The sequence below is a fragment of the Podarcis cretensis genome (assembly GCF_951804945.1).
Source record: "Podarcis cretensis genome assembly, chromosome: 5".
Lineage (NCBI taxonomy): Eukaryota > Metazoa > Chordata > Lepidosauria > Squamata > Lacertidae > Podarcis > Podarcis cretensis.
Window position 1 is genome coordinate 48,262,124 of NC_137174.1, and position 22,849 is coordinate 48,284,972.

The 22,849-nt window shown below is 43.0% G+C and overlaps 1 protein-coding gene across 3 annotated transcripts; it reads right to left on the minus strand.

The window, feature by feature from the left end:
* Positions 1-137: 137 nt before the first annotated feature.
* BAG3 (BAG cochaperone 3) lies at positions 138-20,822 on the minus strand. Of its 3 annotated transcripts, none has more exons than XM_079977166.1 (4): positions 20,273-20,822; positions 4,781-5,128; positions 2,778-3,143; positions 138-1,384 (listed from the first exon to the last, which is right to left on the minus strand). In XM_079977166.1, exons 1-4 carry the CDS (start codon positions 20,456-20,458, stop codon positions 608-610), a joined length of 1,677 nt encoding a protein of 558 aa, XP_079833292.1. In that variant the 5' UTR covers positions 20,459-20,822; the 3' UTR covers positions 138-607. The 3 variants fall into 3 exon arrangements, with proteins under 3 accessions (XP_079833292.1, XP_079833291.1, XP_079833293.1); XM_079977165.1 differs by having other exon boundaries at positions 2,778-3,146; positions 20,273-20,820; XM_079977167.1 differs by having other exon boundaries at positions 138-1,368; positions 2,774-3,146; positions 20,273-20,819.
* Between the last annotated feature and the right edge of the window lie 2,027 nt (positions 20,823-22,849).

Consider the following 22,849-nt stretch of genomic DNA (forward strand, 5'->3'; position numbering starts at 1 on the left):
ACTAATTCAAAAGCATGTGGAAGTTGGCATTTCCAAAGCCGGGATAAGGTATTGGATGAAATCTATTTTTAGAAATACGTAACAAAATGGTTTGTAAATACTGTCAGCATTTCCCATTTATAAAGCACACAGGTTCATCAAGTTTCTACGTTATTATTTATTTCTTTTTTCCATTTAAAATATAGCACTGAAGTTCTTAACACATATAAATATCCCTACAATTTATTACCATGCTATCCAGGCATCATTACTTAAAGTGCCTAATATTGAAAACTTTTCCTCCTCCCACTGCCGCCGAGTGCCCTTTAAAAAGTTTCACTTGCTGATATTGACCCTACTTCCCCTACCACAGAGTGGTGTGAAAACAATTCTTTTACAAGATATTCTTCAGACGCATCCTCTGAGCAATATACAGAAAATAGATTAAATGTTTTTTCTTCTTCCTTATGCCCCCACATCGCCCCCACCTGAGTGTTTACAGTGTCCCAAGCTGCTATGTTTATTAAAAACCAATTGGTGCAAAGCTCCTGAAATGCATGCAAGTTAAATTTCACTTAACACACACTTTAACTTAAACAGTCCGAGGACTTTAATTTTTTTCCTGTGGCTATGGTTCAGTCACGTTTTCAGGTCTATTTGTTTCTTTGGCAAGACCGGCGGCTACTTCTTCCTTAGATCCAGGTTGATTCACTTCTACTTTGATTTGCTCCTTGGCATTCTCATCACTTGCCTCCTTGGGAAGGTTCGCCATCGTAGGATCAACATCCATTTTCCCCTGTGACAGTTGATTATTCTCAGGCAAAGGTGGCTGATGTCCGTCCCCTTCAACGGGCTCTGGGACATCATCTGCTTTCTGTTCTAGTCTTTCCAATATATTCTGAACTTTTCTTACACCGTCTCTCCTGACCTGCCGGACATCCGCACGGCCTTCAGGGTCCACAGAGTCCAAAGCTAGCAGCAATTTGGTCAAATCTTCTTCTATCATTAGGTATTTTTTGTCATTCTGCTTGCCTTGAAAGGAATCGACAACCTGCTCCAGGGCCTGCGCTCTGTGCAGAATGGCTTCAACTTTCAAGACTCCGGGATGCTTCTGAAGCTCTTCTGCAGTCTTCTGTGGTTCAGGCTCTTGTGGGATAGGTTTTTCTTCGACAGGTGCAGCTTTAGGGGGGCAAGGAACTTTTTTATCCACATTTTCTGCTGCGGGAGGAGGTTTTTGTGAAGTTGGCTTAGCATCTGTATCTGTATGACTAACTTGAATGGGGATGAATGCAGCAGGGATTTCCGTTCCAGAGGAGCCAGTCTTCTTTTCAAATTTGATATCAGGTGGTAGAGTTGGTGGCGATGCTTGTGTTGGCACTTGTGTTGCCACTTGGGGCTGCGAGGCCTGAAGAATGAGAACAACATTTGGTGGTAAACAGGAATCAAGAAAAGAAGTAATGGGATTTCAGCTTCAAATACAATGACAGCACTGAGTTCAGCATTTCCAGATGTATGACATTTAAATGTTCAGTCATAGGTTGTATGTCTGTCTCTCTCTCTCTCTCTCTCTCTCTCTCTCTCTCTCTCTCTATATATATATATATATATATATGAGTCTACACTCAACCTGCACCAGTTTTTAAAATACTAACAAATCCCCCCCAAAATAGACCAGAGCCCGAGAAGAGACTTCTATGGATACAAAAGTTATGAAAAAAAGTAACAGAACATGAATAGACAGGAACAGGGGAGAAAATTGTGGATTTTTGTTTTGTTTTTTAAGGTGTGATGGACAAATGTATGTATGTATGTATGTATGTATGGGAGAATCTAATAGTGAGGAACAAAATATGCCTTATTCAAAGCAGTATTTTGAAACCCGCCACTTGAATTCAAGCTGTGGCTGTAACCGCAAATTAAGAAGTGGCAGTGCATTCTATACGTGCTCCCAGTTCTTCCTTTCCAGCCTTAATCTAACCCTTCACTTTATAATTAGGTCTTTTTGAAATTGGAGACTGCTTCTTTTGCCACACAATGACACAAAAAGGTATCAGATTCAAAAAGTGCCAAGTTCTACCAATGGTCGGAAAAAGAAGGATCAGGAGCACGCTTAAGGGTTTGGAACTACAGCGTAACCTGTCCAGTGCCTGATGTCAAATAGTGTCTGGTGGTGGGGATGGTTTGTGCCAAACAGGCATAGGCAAACAGTAGGCATAGGCAAACTTGGCCCTCCAGATGTTTTGGGACTACAACTCCCAACATCCCTGACCACTGGTCCTGTTAGCTAGGGATGATGGGAGTTGTAGTCCCAAAACATCTGGAGGGCCAAGTTTGCCTATGCATGCCCTACAGTGTAAAAAGTTCAAAGGCTAGTTAACTGAATTGTAGATAAAACCAACGAACACTCAGTAAAATGTCGTTAACAGTAAGACTCCAGGAGGTTCCTTCAACTGAGGGGAAATGGTTGCACAATACGGTGTATACTATAATTTATGGACCGCTTCTCTCACAACTAACAGGATCTGGATAAGGAAACTATGTTAAACAGACAAAAGTTAAGATTATGGTTATAGCAGAGCCCAGATAGTTTCATTTTAAAAAAAATAAAAAATGGGAGCTATAATTTTTCATCTGCTACGAATACATTAGCTGATTACCGGTAGTTGTGTCAATGAATGGATATTGGCTTTTAGATTACCTTGCAAATTTCTAGCATGAGTAATGCAATCCAAATATAATCAGCAGAATAAATACTAATGGAAATCAAAGAGGGACGAGTATAAGCTCACCACACCTACCTGAGGTCTAACTGACTGTATTCTTATGGAAGTCGGAGACTGGATTCTGCCTGGTGAACTTTCACGACTGGCTGAACCTCTCTGTGACACCCTGATTGGTGACTGAGCCCGTTGTGGCCTCTGATCCAGATCATCAACCTGAATTTTGCCATAAACCGGTTGGTGAGGTTGGTAATCACTTTGCTGAGCTGGATAATGTGTCTTCTGTGTTTGATGGTGGACTTGTAATGGTTGCCTTGGAAAATTCCCCTCATGAATAACAGGGATAGGAATATATCCACGAGGGAGCTGGTGGCTTCCTGAACTGGGCCTGCCTGGTGACTGAGGGGAAAGGGTTGGTGACTCAGAAGGTGCAGGTGATGGTGACTGCTGGAGAAAAAACAAACCAAAATTGTTATTCATATTATAATATCGTATTAACCATAAGTTTGTTTTCCAAAAAAAGAGGTTACTGGATCTATGATATTGCAGTGGTAGTAGCTATATGGCATAGAGACTAGGCAGTTTTATACACTAGACTAGGCACTCCACAATGCCTGGAACAACAGGTTGAAGCATGCTTAGCAGCATATTTTAATCTGAAGAAAGCTCCCTCTGGACTTTTTCCCTTGCCCCAGTCTGGATGCTGGAGAAATGTGAAAACCAAATTAATTCCTTCCTTTAAATTGTTCTGTTAATTATAAATGGAAATTAATTTTAAGAAAATTGAAATCTTGGAGCTGTAAAACTCATGAGTCACAGTTAGAAAAACAAATGTGAGATTGATTTAACAAGCAGCAATCCAACTTAGCAGACTCCACTGCTTTAAGGAAATGCAGAGTGAGCTTCTGTTGCTGAGTGTCTGAGGGGGCCTATCAAGAGTGGTCACGTATACAAAGCTTCACGGCTCTGGATATACCGCACAAGCCTAAACCAGCACCTCTAATTTATGGTTATGTTATTGTGGTCAACTAAATGCAAAAAAAACCAACAAAATATTATGTATGGGTATCATATTAAATACAATAAAATATCAGAAGGATTTAAACCTGAAGTATTTTGAGTGGCTTTGTCCACTCTTACTTGTGCAAAAAACTGAGGGCAGCATAAAACTATAAAAGGGGTCCTTTGCCTGTGCTGTCTTTTGCTGGCTGGGTGAAGGCACCTTCAATGTATCGCTGGCTTGTGCTGCAGCCAGAGTCAGATGCAGTGTTGGCATAGCATTGTCTATACCTTTCAAACAGTATGTTGCATTATGACTCCCTCCTGCATTTTACCAGTAGAATATCAACAACAAAACACCACTTTTTGGTTTTAAATTTAGTCAAACGTAACGAAAAGGAGATTAAAGCTTTGTAGTGATGGGCAACTGTGCAGACAAACCCCAATTTGTTATTTCTTTATAGTTTTAAATAGAAATCATGTGTAAACATTCACAACTGAAAATCCCTTATAGTCTTATTTCAGGTTTATGTTTTCCTTTCCTGCAGGAGAAGCTTTAAACTTAACGCAACAGATACAGTCTCACCTTTACTCTCACAGATTTGCACTGCTTGGTCCAACTTAGTGAATGCAAGCATGCCTATAGCTTCACTTTATGGAGCTCAAAGTGGTTCAGAGCTTACATACCAAGCAATTTAATTATATGTGAAAATCAGCTTGCAAATGATCTTCCTTTTCAATAGTATCTAGTTCTCTCTGGAAACAAGTAATCAAATGAATAGGTATTGCCATGAAATGCATCTCCTTCTAAACTGATCAGTATGCAAGAAAATAATGATGCCTTGAATGTTTATATGTATGAAATTTCTTTTATATACATGATGTGGGGGGACTGACGGACAAGATCTGTTGACTACCACAGCATATATGCGAAGTACACATACAAAATTAGTAATATTTGGGAGTAAAGGAAGAAAAGCCAATTATGTGTCAGCTATAACTCAACTCCACACTATAATTGCAACCCTAAACGGTGCAAATATTCTAATGCAAAACATACCACAGCAATTCTGTCAACTTACCTCGGATCTATGTGAGAGGGGTACTTGGACTGGTGCAGCTGTTGTTGTCTGTCCACAAGGTTTATCTGTTGGGGCAGCTTCTGCAAATCCCCTAGCTGGGGACTGTGAACGGACGAAGTTTCTTCTTAGAGGTGACGGGGCCCGTGCTGTGGGAGGAATGGTTTCTGGCTTGGCTCGCATGCTAGGCTGATAGCCAGGATAGTGCTGCTGTCTGTTCTCTGCACCTTCATGTATGACTGGAATGGGGATGTAACCAGCACGAAGCTTTGGGTATCCCATGTTTCCGTCTCTGACTTGGGACTGGTTTGGACTATTTTGAGATGGACCATTTGCTGATGATTGGTTTTCCTAGGCAAACAAACAGATCACACGGTACAGATTTAGGAGCTGGGATTTATACAGTTCAGAACAAGCTGTTAATAAGCAGTGTTGATCTACACACCAGAACGTTTCTTGTATGCCCACGGGAACTCCTTTGCCTAGTTGCATTCTAACTTGAAAAGGCTAATACAATTATAAGAACTCTAGGGAATCAAGTTGGTACTAAGACAAAATATATTTCAGTGTAGGTATTTTCAAACATGCATTGCAATTAACACAGGTACTATCAACAGCATGTTGTAAAGTTTTTTTTTTGTTTGTTTACTATGCTTCTATTCTATTGGCTTGTTTATTAAGTTGCCTTTAGTTTATTAAGACATTACATTAACTACTGAAATAACTTAATGCAGGTTTTTTGGGGGTGGGGAGGGTGGGAGAGATATTTTAAAAGATATCAAATTTACAGCCTAATCCTGTACCTTCCAGTGGCTGATACAGAGCATGGAAAGAGTTGTGCTGGGAAACTACCACAACATGCTGCATGAGACGTGTGGTGGAGACCTTGACAGATTCACTCCATGTATCTTTTTGCTAGCTGGTGAAAGGCAGCACTAGTATTAGAACCTGTGGGTCCACAGTAAAGGCTGCAGCTCAGTGACAAGGCATGTGCTTTGCATGCAACAGGTTCCAGATTCAATCCCTAGCATCTCTGGGAAGAGCTGGGAAATACTCTTACAAGAAACAAGGGAAAGCTGCTACCAGTCAGGTCACAGACAGTACTGAGTTAGGTGGACCAATAATTTGATTTAGCATAAACGTTCCTGGAATAAATGCCAGGGTTCTCCCTGATCTCTCTGCCACATTCCCACCATCTCTTTTGTACACAGCTTGTGCACAACATTAGCAACTCTTCCCTACTCTGAAACAGCAGTTCTTGCACCTACTGCTGATTAAACACAAGAGACCAGAGCATGCTGGCGTAATATAAAAGGGTCAATGACGCCACTCTGCAGGGTGAGGGTTCAGATTCTCTTGGACAAGTGAGACAAGGAAAGCCAAACATTCCTTTCCAGTTTCAAGGTAGGGAGGCTCAGAAGCACAGCACAACTACTAGGAAGACCTGTCACACCCAGCACCAAAACATGTCTCAGCCTTTCCCTCTAGCTCTGGAAAGGAAGCCTAGAGACTGCTGCAGCAGCAAAATGGTACACTGCTCAGCTCCAAGTTCAGAGCTGATGAAGGCTGCAGGAATTATCTCTGCAGTTACTCTGTGCTTTGGAAGGGGGTAATCTCTGCCTCCTCCTTTCCAGCTCTGAACTTGGAGAGAGGGGGCAAGAGATTGCCCCAGATTTCATGCAGAGGCACAGTGCAAGGTCAGGGATAAGGAGAGGGCCAAGGTCTTGGCAACCATCATTTTAGGCTTGGCAACTAAGGCCAGCCAAAACTGTAGATCCCTTGGAACAGGTTTCCTGCTCTGTCAGGGCTGGAGTCTCTAAGTCCAATCCCATTATCCACACAGCACGTGTAGCAGCATGTAGAATGGATTGTACAGTACAGAAGAGGTAGGGTTACCATTTATTAGGCCAACTTCTATAGTGATTTTCATGAATGCAAGATTCAGTTGCATAAACACTCTTCAGACATTTCACAAAGGGTTTTGTAGAGGGGAACATAAGCTTTGGTTTCAAAGCAATTGGCCCTAGACAAGAAGGCAATTGTCCACATTGGCTGATGTGCTGTGATTTCATGGACTGTTCACAAATGTTCTGTTGGCAAAAACTCAGCCAGTGGAGCACAGCAGGGCAGCATAGCTCACAGTGGCTTCCTAATGCACATGTCACTGAGGGGCAGGGGGAGGTGTCAGGGAATTCAGCGCAGTGTGGGCACAGCAGCAATTCTGATGCTACTGCAACTGTGCCCACACCATGCTAACCTGCCCACCACCCCTCTGTTATTGGCAGCGACCTCCACACTGGGAAGCCAGGTAAGCAATTCCACCCCTCTAGCCACTACTGCTTAGGAGTGAATCAGACCACACCTGTGGTCCTGTTCTGGGCACCCCAATTTAAGGAGGATACTGGCAAGCTGTGCAAGATGATAAAAGGGTCTGGAAACCAAACCTTGTGAGGATACTTTAGTTGAGATTCTTGCATTGCAGGGGGTTGGACTAGAGAACCCTCAGGGTCACTTCCAACTATACTGTTCTAGGATTCCCAGAAACTGTGCGGTGAGATAGAAGCCAGAAACAAGGGTTCTAGAAATGCTAAACGCTGTGAAGCTAAGTCAGAAGGAGGCTGGAAAGCAGGCCCTGATCATACGACCCCTGTGGATGCTATTACAGCTGCTTTCCAGGTTTTCTTAAAGTGAAAATGCTTAGGATTTGCAAATGCTTGGAGTGTGTGCACACACATGTATGTGTATGTATTAATTTGCAAATACTCGTTTCAATAAATTGAAGCCAGAGTTGTAACAATCATTTGTACTTAAGGGTCAGCTTTTAATTCTTGTAAACTGAGGGGCAAGTTTGCATCAAATGCTTAATCTTCTGGACGTCTGAAAAACGCAGTTTCATTTAAACCCTGTAACGTTTTATGTGTCATCCCTGGCAAGTGTCCTCATTGTGTATTTACAAATAATGGCTGACAACACCATTCCTTCTCCACAACAAAATTGGTAGCAGCACAGAAATATTCAAAACGCGTAAGTTAACAGGGAACAATGCAGAGACGTTGCCGGTATTGTTCTTTTTATTGCTATTTAAAGAATGTTATTGATGGTGGATACAGATGGATAATACTGAATGTCAAGCAAGGGTTTATCAGCCGCAATAATGTGAGAGTGAAAGTGTGGGGGAAAGGCGAAAGGAAGTACAAGTAGGAAGATCAAACGAAAAACCATTCAGAGAGAATGGAAGATAAAAGCTTGGAGTATGCTTGTAATGCGATACTAAGACACTACACAGGATGGAAATGGAACTTTGTACAAGAAATCCCCCCCGGACCTCTAATGAAGCTCTTCCTGCAGTGGTCTTTCTATTTTGGGCTCGCATTCTAGATGAATCTCCAAGTGTGAGATCAGATAACAAGTACTGCTGTTGCTCACAGGGCAGATATCATTAAATAAGGGACAAACTACACGAGTCTCGCAGGGTCTCCCCACCACCCACCCCACCTGGGTCAGGCTCTTATACCAGAAATATACTGGAAGGAAAGCAACCAGATGGCAAGTAGCTGTCAAGCTAACGTGGAGGAAGGTTCAGCTATATATTTGTGCTTTAAATTGCATTTTTACTTCATTTTACGCATAACTGGAGCAGGCCTGAATGTATAGAGTGTTAAGTTGTGGGTGAAAATATCAGACGACACAGCGATTCTTCAAACAGCTCTTGTTTATTCACAGGCCAGAACAGAACTGAACTGAAGGGTTCAGCCAGCCTGCTTATATAGAGCTCCACTAGAACGCAACAGTAACCATTTTCTGTAACTATCCAATCACTGAACGTCACTTTCGATCCCTTATTTGCATATATGGACCTGAGTGAAAACTATCTACAGTATCCCCCTGCAGGCCCAGGGTGAGAACTTCAGTACATAACATAGAGAGAAGTCTACCACAAGCACACAGTCAGTCTATCTGAAGGCTTTTAGAAAACGAGATTGATAAACTTCAGATATTAATTCCAGAAAATGAGAATAAATTAGGAAAAGAGACATATGAGCGGCCAGTTACTACCCACAAAAGTTATCCCTCTCCCTGCTCACACAGACCTATATTCATCAGTGCACTGAAAGCTTAACAAGTGGAAGTGTCAGCTCTCTTTCAGCCAATAAGACTTTCTGTGTTTATCATATCTGGAAGCAATTCTTATTTGCCATCAGTTATCAAGCAAGAGCTATTCACCTATTTGACCTTCAAGGGCTAATTGTTTTGCAATAAAAAATATTCCAATATTCTTTAGAACCAGTCATTTTATTTTCTTTGCTGTTTTAACTCTTACTACATAATTTAATTATAACTATATTTTTTGTGGTTTGCATTTACTATACTTAAGTTTTCTTAAGATCTCAGAGAGGTGTACAAACTAGGAAAACTAGAATGTTCTATATTCTTACTTGCTTATTGGTCTTGTATTTTATTATTATTGTTTCTGCATTGCATTGAGTTTTGTTTTTGTTTCTTACCCATGCTGCTAGTCTAAGTGAGCAAAAGAGCAAAAAACTAATGTTTATTTCATAAAATCTATACACTGCTTGATTGTAGAAAACCCTCAAAGGAGTTTAATATTAACAACAAAGTTGACATGAACGTGAAATATGCCTAGTTCCAGAGAAGCACAGTTAGTAAAGGGGAGGGAATACAACTTGTTCTGCAAAGGAGAGACCCTCGTTCCTTGCAAGTGGAAGGGGTGGGAGTCACACTCTGCAATTCAGAGAGAAGAGTTCTTTCATGTGGAGAGAAGCTTCCTAATTCTGAGCTGCCTGTAGCAGCCTTTACGGCCAAATCTGGCCTTAGAAATCAATTAGAATAAAGACAGACAAGTGATTGAGTGTTAAAAAGTTTTAAAATTGTGCTAGCCAGAAAGGGTTTGTTTGAAATCTTTAATCATTTCTAAAAATGCACCTTCATTCTGCTGTCCATGTTGTGGGAGGAGCAATTAAAATGTATTTTGGGATTTCTGGTGCAAGTCTCAGTCTACTGAAATGTTATTGTAGGGAAGAGAAGGAAGAAGGGACATTTTAAGTTATCATACCTTGGGCTTATCACAAAAACTGGGTTTTTGTGTTCTTTCAGTGCCAGGCAAAGATCTTTTTATTTTCCCTGGACTTTCAGGCACAACTGTAGCCTCCTGTGATTGTATTCATCTGGGTTTTCAGTTCTTGATACCATTTCTGTACTGTATATTTATAATTACTGCATCTGCTTTACTTGTATTCTAATTATTATGCAAATCTCCCTGGGACTTTTTACCTAAGATAAAACTATCTTAAATAAATCAAATGCAAAAATATCAAAAGGGTCTAAACTAGATCTGCTAAATCCAAGTGATCTAGAATGAATACGAATGGCCCAAGCATCTTATCTCTGCTTTGCTTATCTCTGCTTTGCTTCCAAGCATCTTATCTCTGCTTTGCTTCACCAGTGCAGTGAAGGGAGAGAGATTCTTAAATTACAAGGCACATGAGTGAGGAATGCAGACACACCTTAAACAATTCCCTAAGTACTGAGGTTAAGTACCAGCTACACTTACAATGCATTAAGAAGCATTATATGATATCCAATCAACGGCTTTACACAAATCACTCTGTAGGGCATTACATGACCAGGCATGCTTTGACCAGAAGATATAAACCCGGTTCAAGGCTTTGCCTCCAACCCATGGAGGAATGGGGCTGTGCATGCTTGCCCTGCCTTCACTGCACCTGCCAGCTTCATCCCCAACCTTCACATTTTTGAACAGAATTCAGTTTCATTCACTTTGAATACTTAATGAGAATGGAAGCCTTGGCCACATAAGGTTTCCATTCCCATGCATAATTCTAAGCATGTTTGGCTGAACCAGTGAAGGCTTCCCCTTCCAACCTTCCTGCTTGTAGAATGAAGAAGAATGAAGGCCAGGGATGGAGCCAACAGGGCAGGGACACTGAAGGTGGGGTCAATGCGTACAGCCTGCTTCTCCCTCCATAAGTGTTCTGAAAGTGTGCATAGGCTACACAGTAAGGTTTGGGAAATGGTAGGCCTGCAGCCTCAACCCAGCCCCTCCTCCTTGTTCGGAGGTGCGGGACAGAGGCGAAGGGGTGTGAGAAGATAATTATGTTCCTTGTATACTTTTCATCCTCTCTTGACTTTCAAAACCACCATGGGCTTTATTAGCCTTCCACTCTTCTGTCTGTCTCTCATTTGCTTTTCCTGAACTGAAACAGGCAGGAAAAGAAGCCCCAATGCTGCATCCTCTCCCATATCCAATTAGCTGGGATGGTTCCATGCCCTCTCATGCCCTTTTGATAGCTACTCGCAAACACACATACTGCTTTTGCTTTTCCAAGCTGGCAGGGAGAGGGGCCATGTACAAAGCCAAGAAGGAGACAGAAGAGTGCATTTCAAGGAGGTCTCTACACCACCTTCTCTTGTGTGTATGACTCTTACCCACTGCCCTTCCTCGCTATTACACATAGGGAGAAGGAGAGGTCAGAGGTCATTGTTACCAGCAGGCCACTTGTGGAAGGAGCTTGCTCCCACTCAGCAGATGGGCCTGCTGGAAATATTAATTATAAACCAGGGAAGAGACAGCCAAATCGTGCTAGAAGATTTACTTGAGGGGAATTACAAGAACTGTTTTGTCTAAAGGATATGGCTACTATTGAGAGGTTAAAAAGGATAAATGAAGGAGGAGCAGTCAGCACAAAATTTTGCAACTGGGAAAGAAAAATGCTCTGTTGCTACATCCTTCATATGACTTCCCAGGAAGAAGGCAGTCAGAAAGCATCTCAGCCATACTCACTTCCACACCATACATTGAAAGCACATGGAACATTGGGAAACTATAGTTCATTAAGGTTGATGGGACTACAGTTCCCAAGATCCTTAAGAGGAAGCAGTGTGCTTTAAAAATATAGTGTGGATGTGACCTAAGCCAGACCCTTAAACAACAACAACATAGGTAAATTCGACAATCTTTACACACTTGCAGTTTGTTCAGGTTAGAGAATGCCTTTATTTCCTTAAGAGGATTTGGCAAGCATTTCTCCACAGCAAAGTGGAAGTTAGTTCCACTGGTGAAACAAATATTGCTCAGTTTTCATGCATTCCTTATGTAGGCTAATGCTCCTATGATCTAGCTGTATCTTGAAATTTACAGGAAAGAAGAAGAAGAGGAGGAGGAGGAGTTTGGAATTGATATCCCGCTATATCACTATCAGAAGGAGTCTCAAAGCAGCTAATATTCTCCTTTCCCTTCCTCCCCCACAACAAACACTCTGTGAGGTGAGTGGGGCTGAGAGACTTCAAAGAAGTGTGATTAGCCCAAGGTCACCCAGCAGCTGCATGTGGAGGAGCGGGGAAGCGAACCCAGTTCACCAGATTACGAGTCTACTGCTCATAATCACTATACCACACTGGCTCTAGTGTAGGAAAGCTGCAACAGATGCAATGGTATGAGATTGTCATGATTTTTCATTTGAGAGCATGTGCAAGAGGAAGAAGAGCTATGTTTACTCAAAAATATGTAACACAATCTTAATCTAAGGGTGTACCTACAGTAGCCTCTTTTGCAGGTCTTCATGGTCTGTTTTGTCCAAGTTTGCTGGTGCTCTCTTAGTGCATTTTCCGTTTACACTAGAACTATGAGCTGCATTTAACACAGGACAGTCCTGTGCACGTTTAAAAAGATGCAAGTTCCCCTTTGTCTAATGGAGCTTATTCCTAGGTGACTGTGCAAGGGATTGTGGCCCAAGTCCATTAACAGTGTATGACAGGTGGTGGGGCAATTGCCAGCATGAGTAGAATTATGGTAAAACTTTATAATGAAAGTGCAGCACTGTAAAGAACAGAATGAGTGCATACTATTCAGTACAAGCTATTCAGATAGAAATTTGACCTGAAAACATACAGCTAACACAAACATACCTCTAAAGTTGTAATATTTCTGATCCCTCTCTTCCCAACACTCTACCAGCCTCTGGACCCATTTTGATTCCGCCCCATTGCCTCATGGGCTAAACATGTGCATTTTTCTGGCTAGTATTTTGTCTATATAAACAAATGGGTCAGAGTAAAAGAACAGGTGGAAGAGGACAAGCGCATTGAACAATCAGGTGATCCAGAAGAAGGAATAAAGATGGAATCACCACCTGCTTCCTTCTACCATCCTCTCACAAAGACAGTAGCTAATCGCCTCAATTAAACTTGGGTTTGGTGGTGGTGAGGTTTGCTTTTGGTCTCTTTCGTCCTTGCCAGGTTACTATGTTCTCATTTATCATAATTATATAGAAGTAATTTACACCGATAGAACTTTAAACACCTAACAGGCTATTATTTCCATTTCATTTACCTAATGTGACCAAGACACTTCTGGTCTCCTGAGTCCAAGTACAATATAACCACCTATTTTGCAAGCAGATATGTGCTTGATTTCTATTGTCTCAATCCTCACGTTTTAGTGCTGGCATATACAAGATCCAGGGTTCATTAGTGTTTGCCAAGAATACTTCCAAAAAGCCAAACTGACTCATTTTTCAATTTAGTTCAGATTTATTATCTCTGTTGGTTCATCATGCAGTGTATTTATGCACCTGTCTACTTTTGATATCTTAATCAATTTTATATCATGATTTATACTTAATGCTAATTAAGTGGGCTTTGTAGTTGTTTCCTGAAGCAGTGTCTGGTAAACATGCTGGCAAGAAAAGAAAGTACCTGAGGCAATTCAGAAACTGAACGAATCTAGTGAGTTTTCTTTCTTGGTTTTTATAGAAAATAAACTATTTGCCTGTGTATCAAGATGGGCCTTCGTTGGCAACAATGCCCTAGCTTCCTTAGAGCATACAAAACCATTCACCCTACATGCCTATAAATGGATGCTAGGCTCAGGCTCCATCAGAAGATGATGAAATAAATGCTGCATAAATTGAACTTGCATCATCGCTTCATCTCACCAGACTAAAAGCAAGCAGTACAAAGAGCTTTTCCTTGGAGAAGAGGAAGACAGAGTTTCTAGCAAGTTATTTGCTACAGTACGAATGTGCCTCAGAGGCAGAGCAGTGAACCTGTACATGATTTTAATGCTCAGTGGGCCAAAATAAGGACACTGCAATGCCACGATGCAAAATAAACAATCAGAAATGTAGGCAAACCTATGTAGATTTCCAAGTGTAAATCATAGGCCCACAAGAGTTGCTAAATGGAAGGGGGATCAGGGTCCTTCCTGGAGACAGAATGTTTACGGAAGAAGGGTAGAAGAAGGAAAGGTAGCTTAGAAGCTGGGCAGGAGCACGATTTCATAAGTGAAAGGAAATGTGCTAGAAAATCATTTGCTAAAAATCAGGAGGCTCTTCTTATAGTATTTATACAATTAGACAATATTATATACAAAAAAAACCATTCTTGTTTATCAGTTGGTTGTACAGTGGTACCTCAGGTTAAGTACTTAATTCATTCCAGAGGTCCGTTCTTAACCTGAAACTGTTCTTAACCTGAAGCACCACTTTAGCTAATGGGGCCTCCTGCTGCTGCCATGCCGCTGGAGCCCTATTTCTGTTCTTATCCTGAAGCAAAGTTCTTAACCTGAAGCACTATTTCTGGGTTAGCGGAGTGTATAACTTGAAGTGTATGTAACCTGAAGCATATGTAACCCGAGGTACCACTGTACCAACCCTCTTCAGCCTACAGACAGACAGACAGACAGACAGACAGACAGACAGTTTAAGCTCTCCTTAATGATGACCTAAAAGTAACATGGACAGGTACAGTATAGGTAACACTCATATTTGTCCCAAGCATGAAGCTGGTATATAAACAGAAATGGGGACAAGTGTGGCATGCTTTAAGGCTCAAAAGGCAGGACCTCAAGGGAGCAAACAGTCAAATAATGATTTGGAAGATGTGCCATTTGCTCCCTAGGAGTTTTCACCAAGACGGCAAGCTGGGAGCCACTTCCTTGCTCATTCAAATACGCATACATGTGTACGTGCGTGCATACACGCAAACACACACACTTGTCAGTTTAAGAAGACCATGTTTGTGGCTTAGAAATAAAATTTAAAAATGCTTCCCATAGGCATCTGGTTGGCCACTATGTGAACTGGAAGCTGGGCGAGATGGCCCATTGGTCAGATCCATCAGTAAAAAATTATTATTTTACTTGGTCGGCTCTACTGGGTCAGTAAATCTGACCCAAAAGAAAAACGGCTCAACAATTTTTTTTCCTATCTTGTTTCAGACTTAAACACTCAAGATGGCAAGTGAGGAGGTTATATATTTCAAAATTAGTCATGAAGCAATCTAGAATGAAGTAGCATCCATCTGCCCATCTTATTATGTACATACAGTCTGTCTGTGTAACTTTGGCCCTAACAGCAGCCATGTTTGGAAGATCTGAGGCCACTTTACTGGCATGTGAAATTACTCCTAGCTCTGCTATTTTAAAGCATGAAATCACAATGCTAATCAAGGTTACCAGTTGCAAACAACATAATTTGAATGTGTGCAACATACTGGCAAATTCCAAAAACTATATTAGGCCATAGTCATATCTATGGCTTATAGTAATGCCTACTCTGTTGACAAATTAACAGTACACCTTTAAATCAACACATTTAAATAATAATAATCAAGCCTAGGGAGAAAACCCTTATTTTTATTTTAGCTGGCATATTTACCAACTTTCCTTTCCTATGAAACATTATTTCCCAGTCGGTGCTTCAAATGCTGCAATCATTTTTGCTACTTCTAAAAAATGTATAAATATTTATTCTAACCTGGCAAGAAGAAAAATACTTTTAACTACCACTTGTTAATCTAACATGAAACCAATCATATGCTATATAAGCAAATTCCATTAAAATCAGTGGGATATAATAAGTTTTCATACTACTACTGCATTAGTACAGTAGTATTCCTAACACTGCAAATGCTACTTTTATTTATAGCTCACGTACAGCAACATTTCCCATTATTGCAAGAGAGTAAAAAGCATCTTATAACTACTGAAGCATTTTTAAAATAAAAAATTCACTCGACATTTCCTAACATTTTGGTCTATAACTGAAACCCTGTTTTTAGAGAAATAGCAAAACCACTTTAAAAACCACCAACTATTTCTGTTCACAAGCCTTTATTTTTTCAGTGCAAAAATATCCAAGTTGGCCTAGCACACTGCTAGTCTAATTAAAGGGCTAGTCTAATTAAACTGATATGGCTATGCACTTTGAATATCATCCACGATCTAGCATCTTGGCTTCTTAAATCATACTATGAGAATTAAGTTTCTCCTTCCTGTTTTCCAATTGTGTACCCCTGCAAAAGAAAGGGGACCTTTCCATTTGTAATATTAAATGCATATAGCACACTCAAAGGGGGCTGAGACTCTCAACACACGAAAGATTTATTCACACATTTTCTAAAGCTATGGAAAGGCTGCTCAAATGGCCATTCTACTACGGCAGTGGATGGCTGCACGAAGCTTTTGGAACCTGTAGAAGGAGCTTATGAGGTGGATCACCCCATTATTATGAAGAGTCTCCATGCCAGCACTAACTGCTGACAGGAATGTGCAGTGCTGCCATGGAGATTCTTCACATGCTAGGGTCAACCCAGGTGGTTAGCTGTTCCTACACATTGCAGACGCCACCTGGGGCAGCGGCTGTGCAGCAACATTTTCAACCAGCTTTTACATAGCAGCAGTTCATTGGCCCCCAGTAAATGATACTTCAGTAGGCGAGAAATGCTGTACACCATGTCTCCACTTGTTACACAGTTTAATTTGACATAAGTATGTTTAATCCCCATCATGGAAAGAGGAATATTTTGTTTCCTTCTCAAGCAATGTATTTTGAGTTCTCAGCTGCAACCCATTAACAGTGAATGATTACGACATTAATCAATCTGAAATTCACAAAATAAAAAAGAGGCATTAGACATTCACCAAAATTGTGCCTAGGGCATGGCCATCCAGGGTTTTACAGTTTTTGGGTGGAACCTGACTATGCTGATTCAGTGTACCCAATTCCTGCATGACATGCTGCAGGATCAGAGAAATCTTATTGGCTGCACAAAGACCTAAACCACTTTCTTTTGGAAGGTACCGATTACCCAAAAGCTGCAAAGTACCAAATCTTTTGGGTACAAAATTCCTAGGTGGACATGGCTTTTTTTTGTTTCCAGCTTCAAACTAACCTGTATTTAGCGTCATGCGATATGTCTGAATGAGAAAATCTATAGATTACTTTTCTTCTACGTGCTAAAATATTGGCTTGTATTTAAGAACTTCAAATTCCATCATTACGTATACTGTATTAAGTTCAAACATATGCAGTCTGTCTCCATGTTAAATCAGTTTGTTTCAACAGGCTGTGCCTCACTGACTGATTCATTCTTGGTAAATCAAAATTGTAGGGTATTTTCTAATAAGGTAGAGCCCTGAAATTGGATCCAAATGTAGTCCAAGACATTCTGCTGCCTTAGCTCGGGGTGGAGGGAGAGAACAGTTGTACATCACTCTTCTCAACTTGTATGCCCTTATGTATAAGATACTTCCAGTCAATTATAAGATTTGGGGGGGGGGGATGAATAATATAATTTTCTTATGTCCATAATAAATCAGGATTGATTTATCTTGTACAGATTATGTGTACTTCTCATTTTTATTTATCCTATTTACAATGAATTTGTAGAAATGGAGAAATTTTTGAAGAAAAATACAGTAGTGGAAATATATCTGCTTCTCATCACTGCTTTCAGACCACTAGAAGGCTGAAATTTGACGCATACATAGTACTCATCTCTTCCTAGAAAAAAAGGAAAACTGTACCCCAGCATAATCAATATCATTTTATGCTATTTAGAAAGCTGAAATTTGGTGTGCACGATATAGCCCATTACTAGGAAAAATTGTATAGGCAATATTTTTATATCTATCCATCAAAACAGGATATAATCAACAATTAGGCCAGGATAGAAGCACAGAGCAAGCTGCTGGCCTATGATTTGGAAGAGGTCCTTTCAACAAGAACTGGACCCCAGTTGGCTACGAGGCCCATGGCATTTCTGACACAACAACATAAGTCTGGCAGGTTCCTAGCAGGAACCCTGCACTGGCTTAGCCCTCCAAGGCCCATAGTAAGTGCCCCCTCCTCACATGTGCCTGGTTCCATGTCTCTGGAACTTCATACATGTTGACATTTGGAAGTCCAGCACACTCCACTCTTTTAGAAAAGCTGAGAAGTCCTCTGTTTCTTGTGACTTTTAGTTAAAGGTAAAGGTACCCCTGCCCGTACGGGCCAGTCTTGACAGACTCTGGGGTTGTGCGCCCATCTCACTTAAGAGGCCAGGGGCCAGCGCTGTCCGGAGACACTTCCGGGTCACGTGGCCAGCGTGACATCGCTGCTCTGGCCAGAGCCAGAGCCAGAGCCAGAGCTGCACACGGAAACGCCGTTTACCTTCCCGCTGGTAAGCGGTCCCTATTTATCTACTTGCACCCGGAGGTGCTTTCGAACTGCTAGGTTGGCAGGCGCTGGGACCGAGCAGCGGGAGCGCACCCCGCCGCAGGGATTCGAACCGCCGACCTTTCGATCGGCAAGCCCTAGGCGCTGAGGCTTTAACCCACAGCGCCGCCTGCGTCCCCGACTTTTAGTTAGGCAATGTTATTCAGCTATGGGGACCTTTTTCAAATTTTTAAATGAACTAATTATATAATTTGTTATTTGAATTGTTCTTCAAAGAGAGCTATTTTACTCTGGTTAAGCCTTCAAGGATATAATATTTTTAATCAAAAAGGCTGTTATAAATGTTTGCTTTAAAAACCCCCAATTAATTTAAAAGAAATGACAGTAATTGTAAAATGGTTTGAGTGTTAGTTTTCACTTTGGTGTGGCTGTTAGTTTTAAGCCCTCACATCACTGGCACTGCGCAACTTTTTAATAGTAAAGCTGGAAGCTGCTTCCAGAACATCAAGATCTCTCTCTGACAGCTGAAGCAATGACGTTTTCAGGACAAAAGCCAAGTACATTGTTTAGTAGAGATCACTCAAATCTATTTGACTGGTACTTTGCAGCTTTGCTCCGGCATGCTCAACAAGATCCCAAAAACTAAGCAAGTTGTACTTCTGACTATTGTGAATATGACTTCTCCAAGAGGTATGACACATACCAATGTATGCCAATCACTGTTTTACTCTCTAAAAGAAGCATATGGGGAAAAAACCCTGCAAGTGAATAGGAGGAAAACCCAGCAATTATTTCCACTATGGTATTAACTTTCTAGTTCAGACAAGTCATTTGGTCATTGCATAACCAACAGATTAATGGAACAAATGGAACAAAAACATTGTTTTTTTACATAATCTTACACATCTCAGGATGAATACGACAGAACCTCAGAGGGGAAAGTTTTGGTTTTTCTAAAGTGCATCCTTCTGTGGCTGTCAGGACATGTCTCTGTCTACTGATACTGCCAGATTTGGGAATCTTTCCATGATCAAGCCTTTTAAAAATAAATAATAATAATAATAAAGGAAAAGAAAAGGGGGAGAGAGAAAAATGGAAATCCCCTATACAAGGGATTTTAAAAGAACTGCTGTTCAGTAATTGAGGCGCACACCCCGGCGAAGTAAATCCAAAGTTTTTACAGGCCGAGTTAGCCAACTTTAAATAAACACTGCGAGGACCGAGGTATCAAATGATTTAACGCACAAAAAAAGGACTGCAGTGCGTCAGAGACAAAAGCCAACTCCTGGCCTCACTGCATTGCCATCTACTGCGGGGGGGGGGGGGGAGAGGACAGGCTTTTCCTGGCACTGCCCCCACCCGCATTGCATTGCTCGCGGAGCCTCGGGGAAGCGCGCCGCCGCTGTCCTTCAAGCGGTGCCATCCGGAGTTGCAGCTGAGCAAGGCTCCCCGGCGCCCTTCACTTGCCTGCGGCTCCCCGGCCGGTCTCACCCCCCGCCCGCCCTACCAACTCCCAATTCCACCGCCAAGAAAGAGCTGAGGGCCCCGAACAACATTCTTCCTGAGTCACCGCAGCAGAACGAGACCCACAGTCACGCACACAACGCAGGCCGCCCTGCGCCACGTTCCGTGGAGAGGAAGGACTCTCCCCCCCCCCATAAACGCCCCAGTCTGAGACCAAGAAGCGCCCCCTCTCCCGGTGCCTGAGAAAGGCGTCCCTCTCCCACCCCCACGACGCAGAAGACACCTATACGCCAACCAGGACGGTTCTGCCAAGTCCCAAGGAGTGTCCCCCACCCTCTCCAAGAAAAAAACTCGAGACGCCAAAGGTCTCGCGCGCAACCCCCTTCTCCACGCGCGCGCTCTTCGCCCCTAAGGTTTAACTCCGATAAAGTCGAGAGGGAGCCCCCTGCCCTGAATGGGGGGGGCGCCGCTCCCTCTCCCCCGTCCCCCCTCGCCAAACTCTTCCCAAGTTCCCGTGCGCAAAAACCAAGAAAAGGGAACCGGGCGGCACCTTGGGCAGCGGGTCCCCCCTGAGTCTCGGGTCGTTCCAAGTGGTGGTGCGGCTGTTGTGATCCACGAAGAAAGGCCAGCCGGTCTGCGGGTCCACCTTCACCTCCCAGCCCGGAGGCAGGGGCTCCCGCTCGCCCGCGCCGGCCTCCAGGTGGACCATGGCGGGGGGCTGAGCGGCCGCGCTCATGCTGCTGCTGCTGCTGCTGCTGCTGCTGCGCGCCGGACGGAGAGCGAGCGCGAAAGAGACGGGCAGCGCCGGAGAGCGAGCGAGCGAGGAGCAGCGCAGGCGCCCGCTGGGCCACGCGCTGGAGAGTCAAGCGAGGCGGCCCCGGCCGGCTGGGCACCTTTATCACTCGATGGCGAGGAGGGAGGGGACACCGAAGGGGGTGGAAGTGTCTGGAAATAGCCGCTCCGAGCCAAACAGGAGGAGGAGGAGGAGGAGGAGAGACGCAGGGCAGCTGCCCCGCTAGAAACTTCTGGGCGCCTCTCGCGCCTTCGGGTAGCCGGGCCAAGAGCTCCTCCTGGAGTCGCTCTCCCTCGCTGCTGCTGCTGCTGCTGCTGCTGTCATTGCGCTATTGCTCGCCAAGGCGAGCGGCCGGCTTCGCTCCGCCTGCTGGGCGGCGGTTTCGGGCGACGCTCGCTTGAGCATGCTGATTCATTTAACTGGGCTCCTTCCAAGGTTGGAAGCAGGTCGTCCAACGCATTGCGCGCGCGCGCGCGCCTGTCGTAGGGTTGAACTCCCAAGTTGCTTCGGTGATCCGGAGTAACTAACCACGCGTTTGTTCCTGAACAGGCACGGAAAGGCTGCCCCCTTGCTGTGCTTTATGAAACACATCCTGAAAGGTATGGCAGGGTGGCCCAAAGAGCCTAACGCGCAACAAGTGCGCTCGTAGTTTTATGCTGCAATGCCAAGCACATTTTCTTAAGGTATCCGCTTCAAGCGCCAGACCTTTCCGTTCTTATTTTGTGGCGCTTTCAAGGCGCACATTTATTTACAGTCGTCTCTCGATCATCCTCGGGGCAGCCTGGGAGGTAGGTCGCTGAGCACGGGTCTTACCCAGCAAGGCAATGTTTATGTTCCTGCATTGCGAAAAGTTCATAAATCCATGTCACGCAGCACACTCCATACTGCCTGGCCCAGATTTTGGGCAAGGAGCCATGATGGCTCTGACTCAGGAAAACAGCTGCAGCTCTTTAGTGAAGACCATGCCTTTCCTGTCTGCTTTAGTGAGAAAGCACGCTTGATTCCATCTCTAGAACAAACAAGCTACTTTCCCTCCCACACCCCAAGACTAGCTAGCAATATGAGAATGCTGACATCATAAATCCAATTAACTAATGGTAGTGGTTTCCCATTAGAACCACAGGATGTTCGTTTCCAGGCAACCTTGGCCCTACATTCTAGACCAGGGATAAATAGAACAATTAGTTTCCATAACATTTTACATAATCACACATAGTGACAATGAACTTCAGAAAGTACAATAAATACCTCGGATTGTTTACCTGGCCAGATACATTGAAGAGATGTGAAAACCCTGCAGTCTGGCTGTACAACAAAGGAATTTGGGAGGTGGAGAAAGATCACATCTGAAAGTGAAAAATAATGATGAGCTTCACAACTTGGCATGGTCAGCTGCAAACTCAAGAGAACAAATAAATGTTGACTAGCTGTATAGCAGAGGCTGGGATGTTTTTCAGCCCAAGAACTCAAGGGCCTCATTCAACCTAGTTAAGATCAGCACTGGACTCGGAAACAAACTGGCAAGCAGTGCAGCTGGAGGAATAGAGGTTATATGTTTGGCATACTTTACAGTGCTTTACAGCAACCCCATGAGAAACATGCTACAGTTAATCTAATATGGGTGGAATTAAGGCATGATCACTAATCATTCAAGCTACTTCTTCTAAAAGAAGCATAACGTTTTAATACATAGTGAAGCCAAGAAGTTGTAAAATGGGTTAGGGAAAATGAAGCAGGGAGCTGGGCAAGATGCTGGCCAAAGCTAGGAGAAAAAGGGATTGTTGGTCTGTAAGGAAAGGAGGAAAATAGGGCCAGTTGCTTTAGAAAGTAAAGTGGAGGTTGTCAAAGGAAGAAGGCTGAGGTAGTGATTTTGTGGAGTTTTGGAAACTGTTTAGGGCAAGAATTAACAAGTGGACGATTGAGGCGTGGCCAGAGAATGACCTGATAATATTTTTTCTGCAAAGGAGCAGTAGTTGGCGGCACTGGGTCACGAGGAAGGGGGAATCTAAGATTTTGAGATGTCACAGCCAAGAAGAAAAGAAGAGAAAAACGGGACCTGGCCAGGCTTGAAACCAGAAGAAAGGTGAAGAGAAAAGAAAAGAAAAGAAAGTAGGGCTTCTGCCAATTGAGGAGGGCTTAATATCTACCTGTCCTTATCATGTGATGCTGGGAATGAGAAATTGGGCTTGAAAATTAAATACAAAGACTACTACTCCAGTCTGACTGGGGTGTTATAAGCAGTACTTTTTCTGGGGGTACTCGTGTACGCAGTACCAGCAGCTCTCCCCCCCCCCCATGTTAAAAGTGTGGCACTGTAATAACTTCATGGTGAGT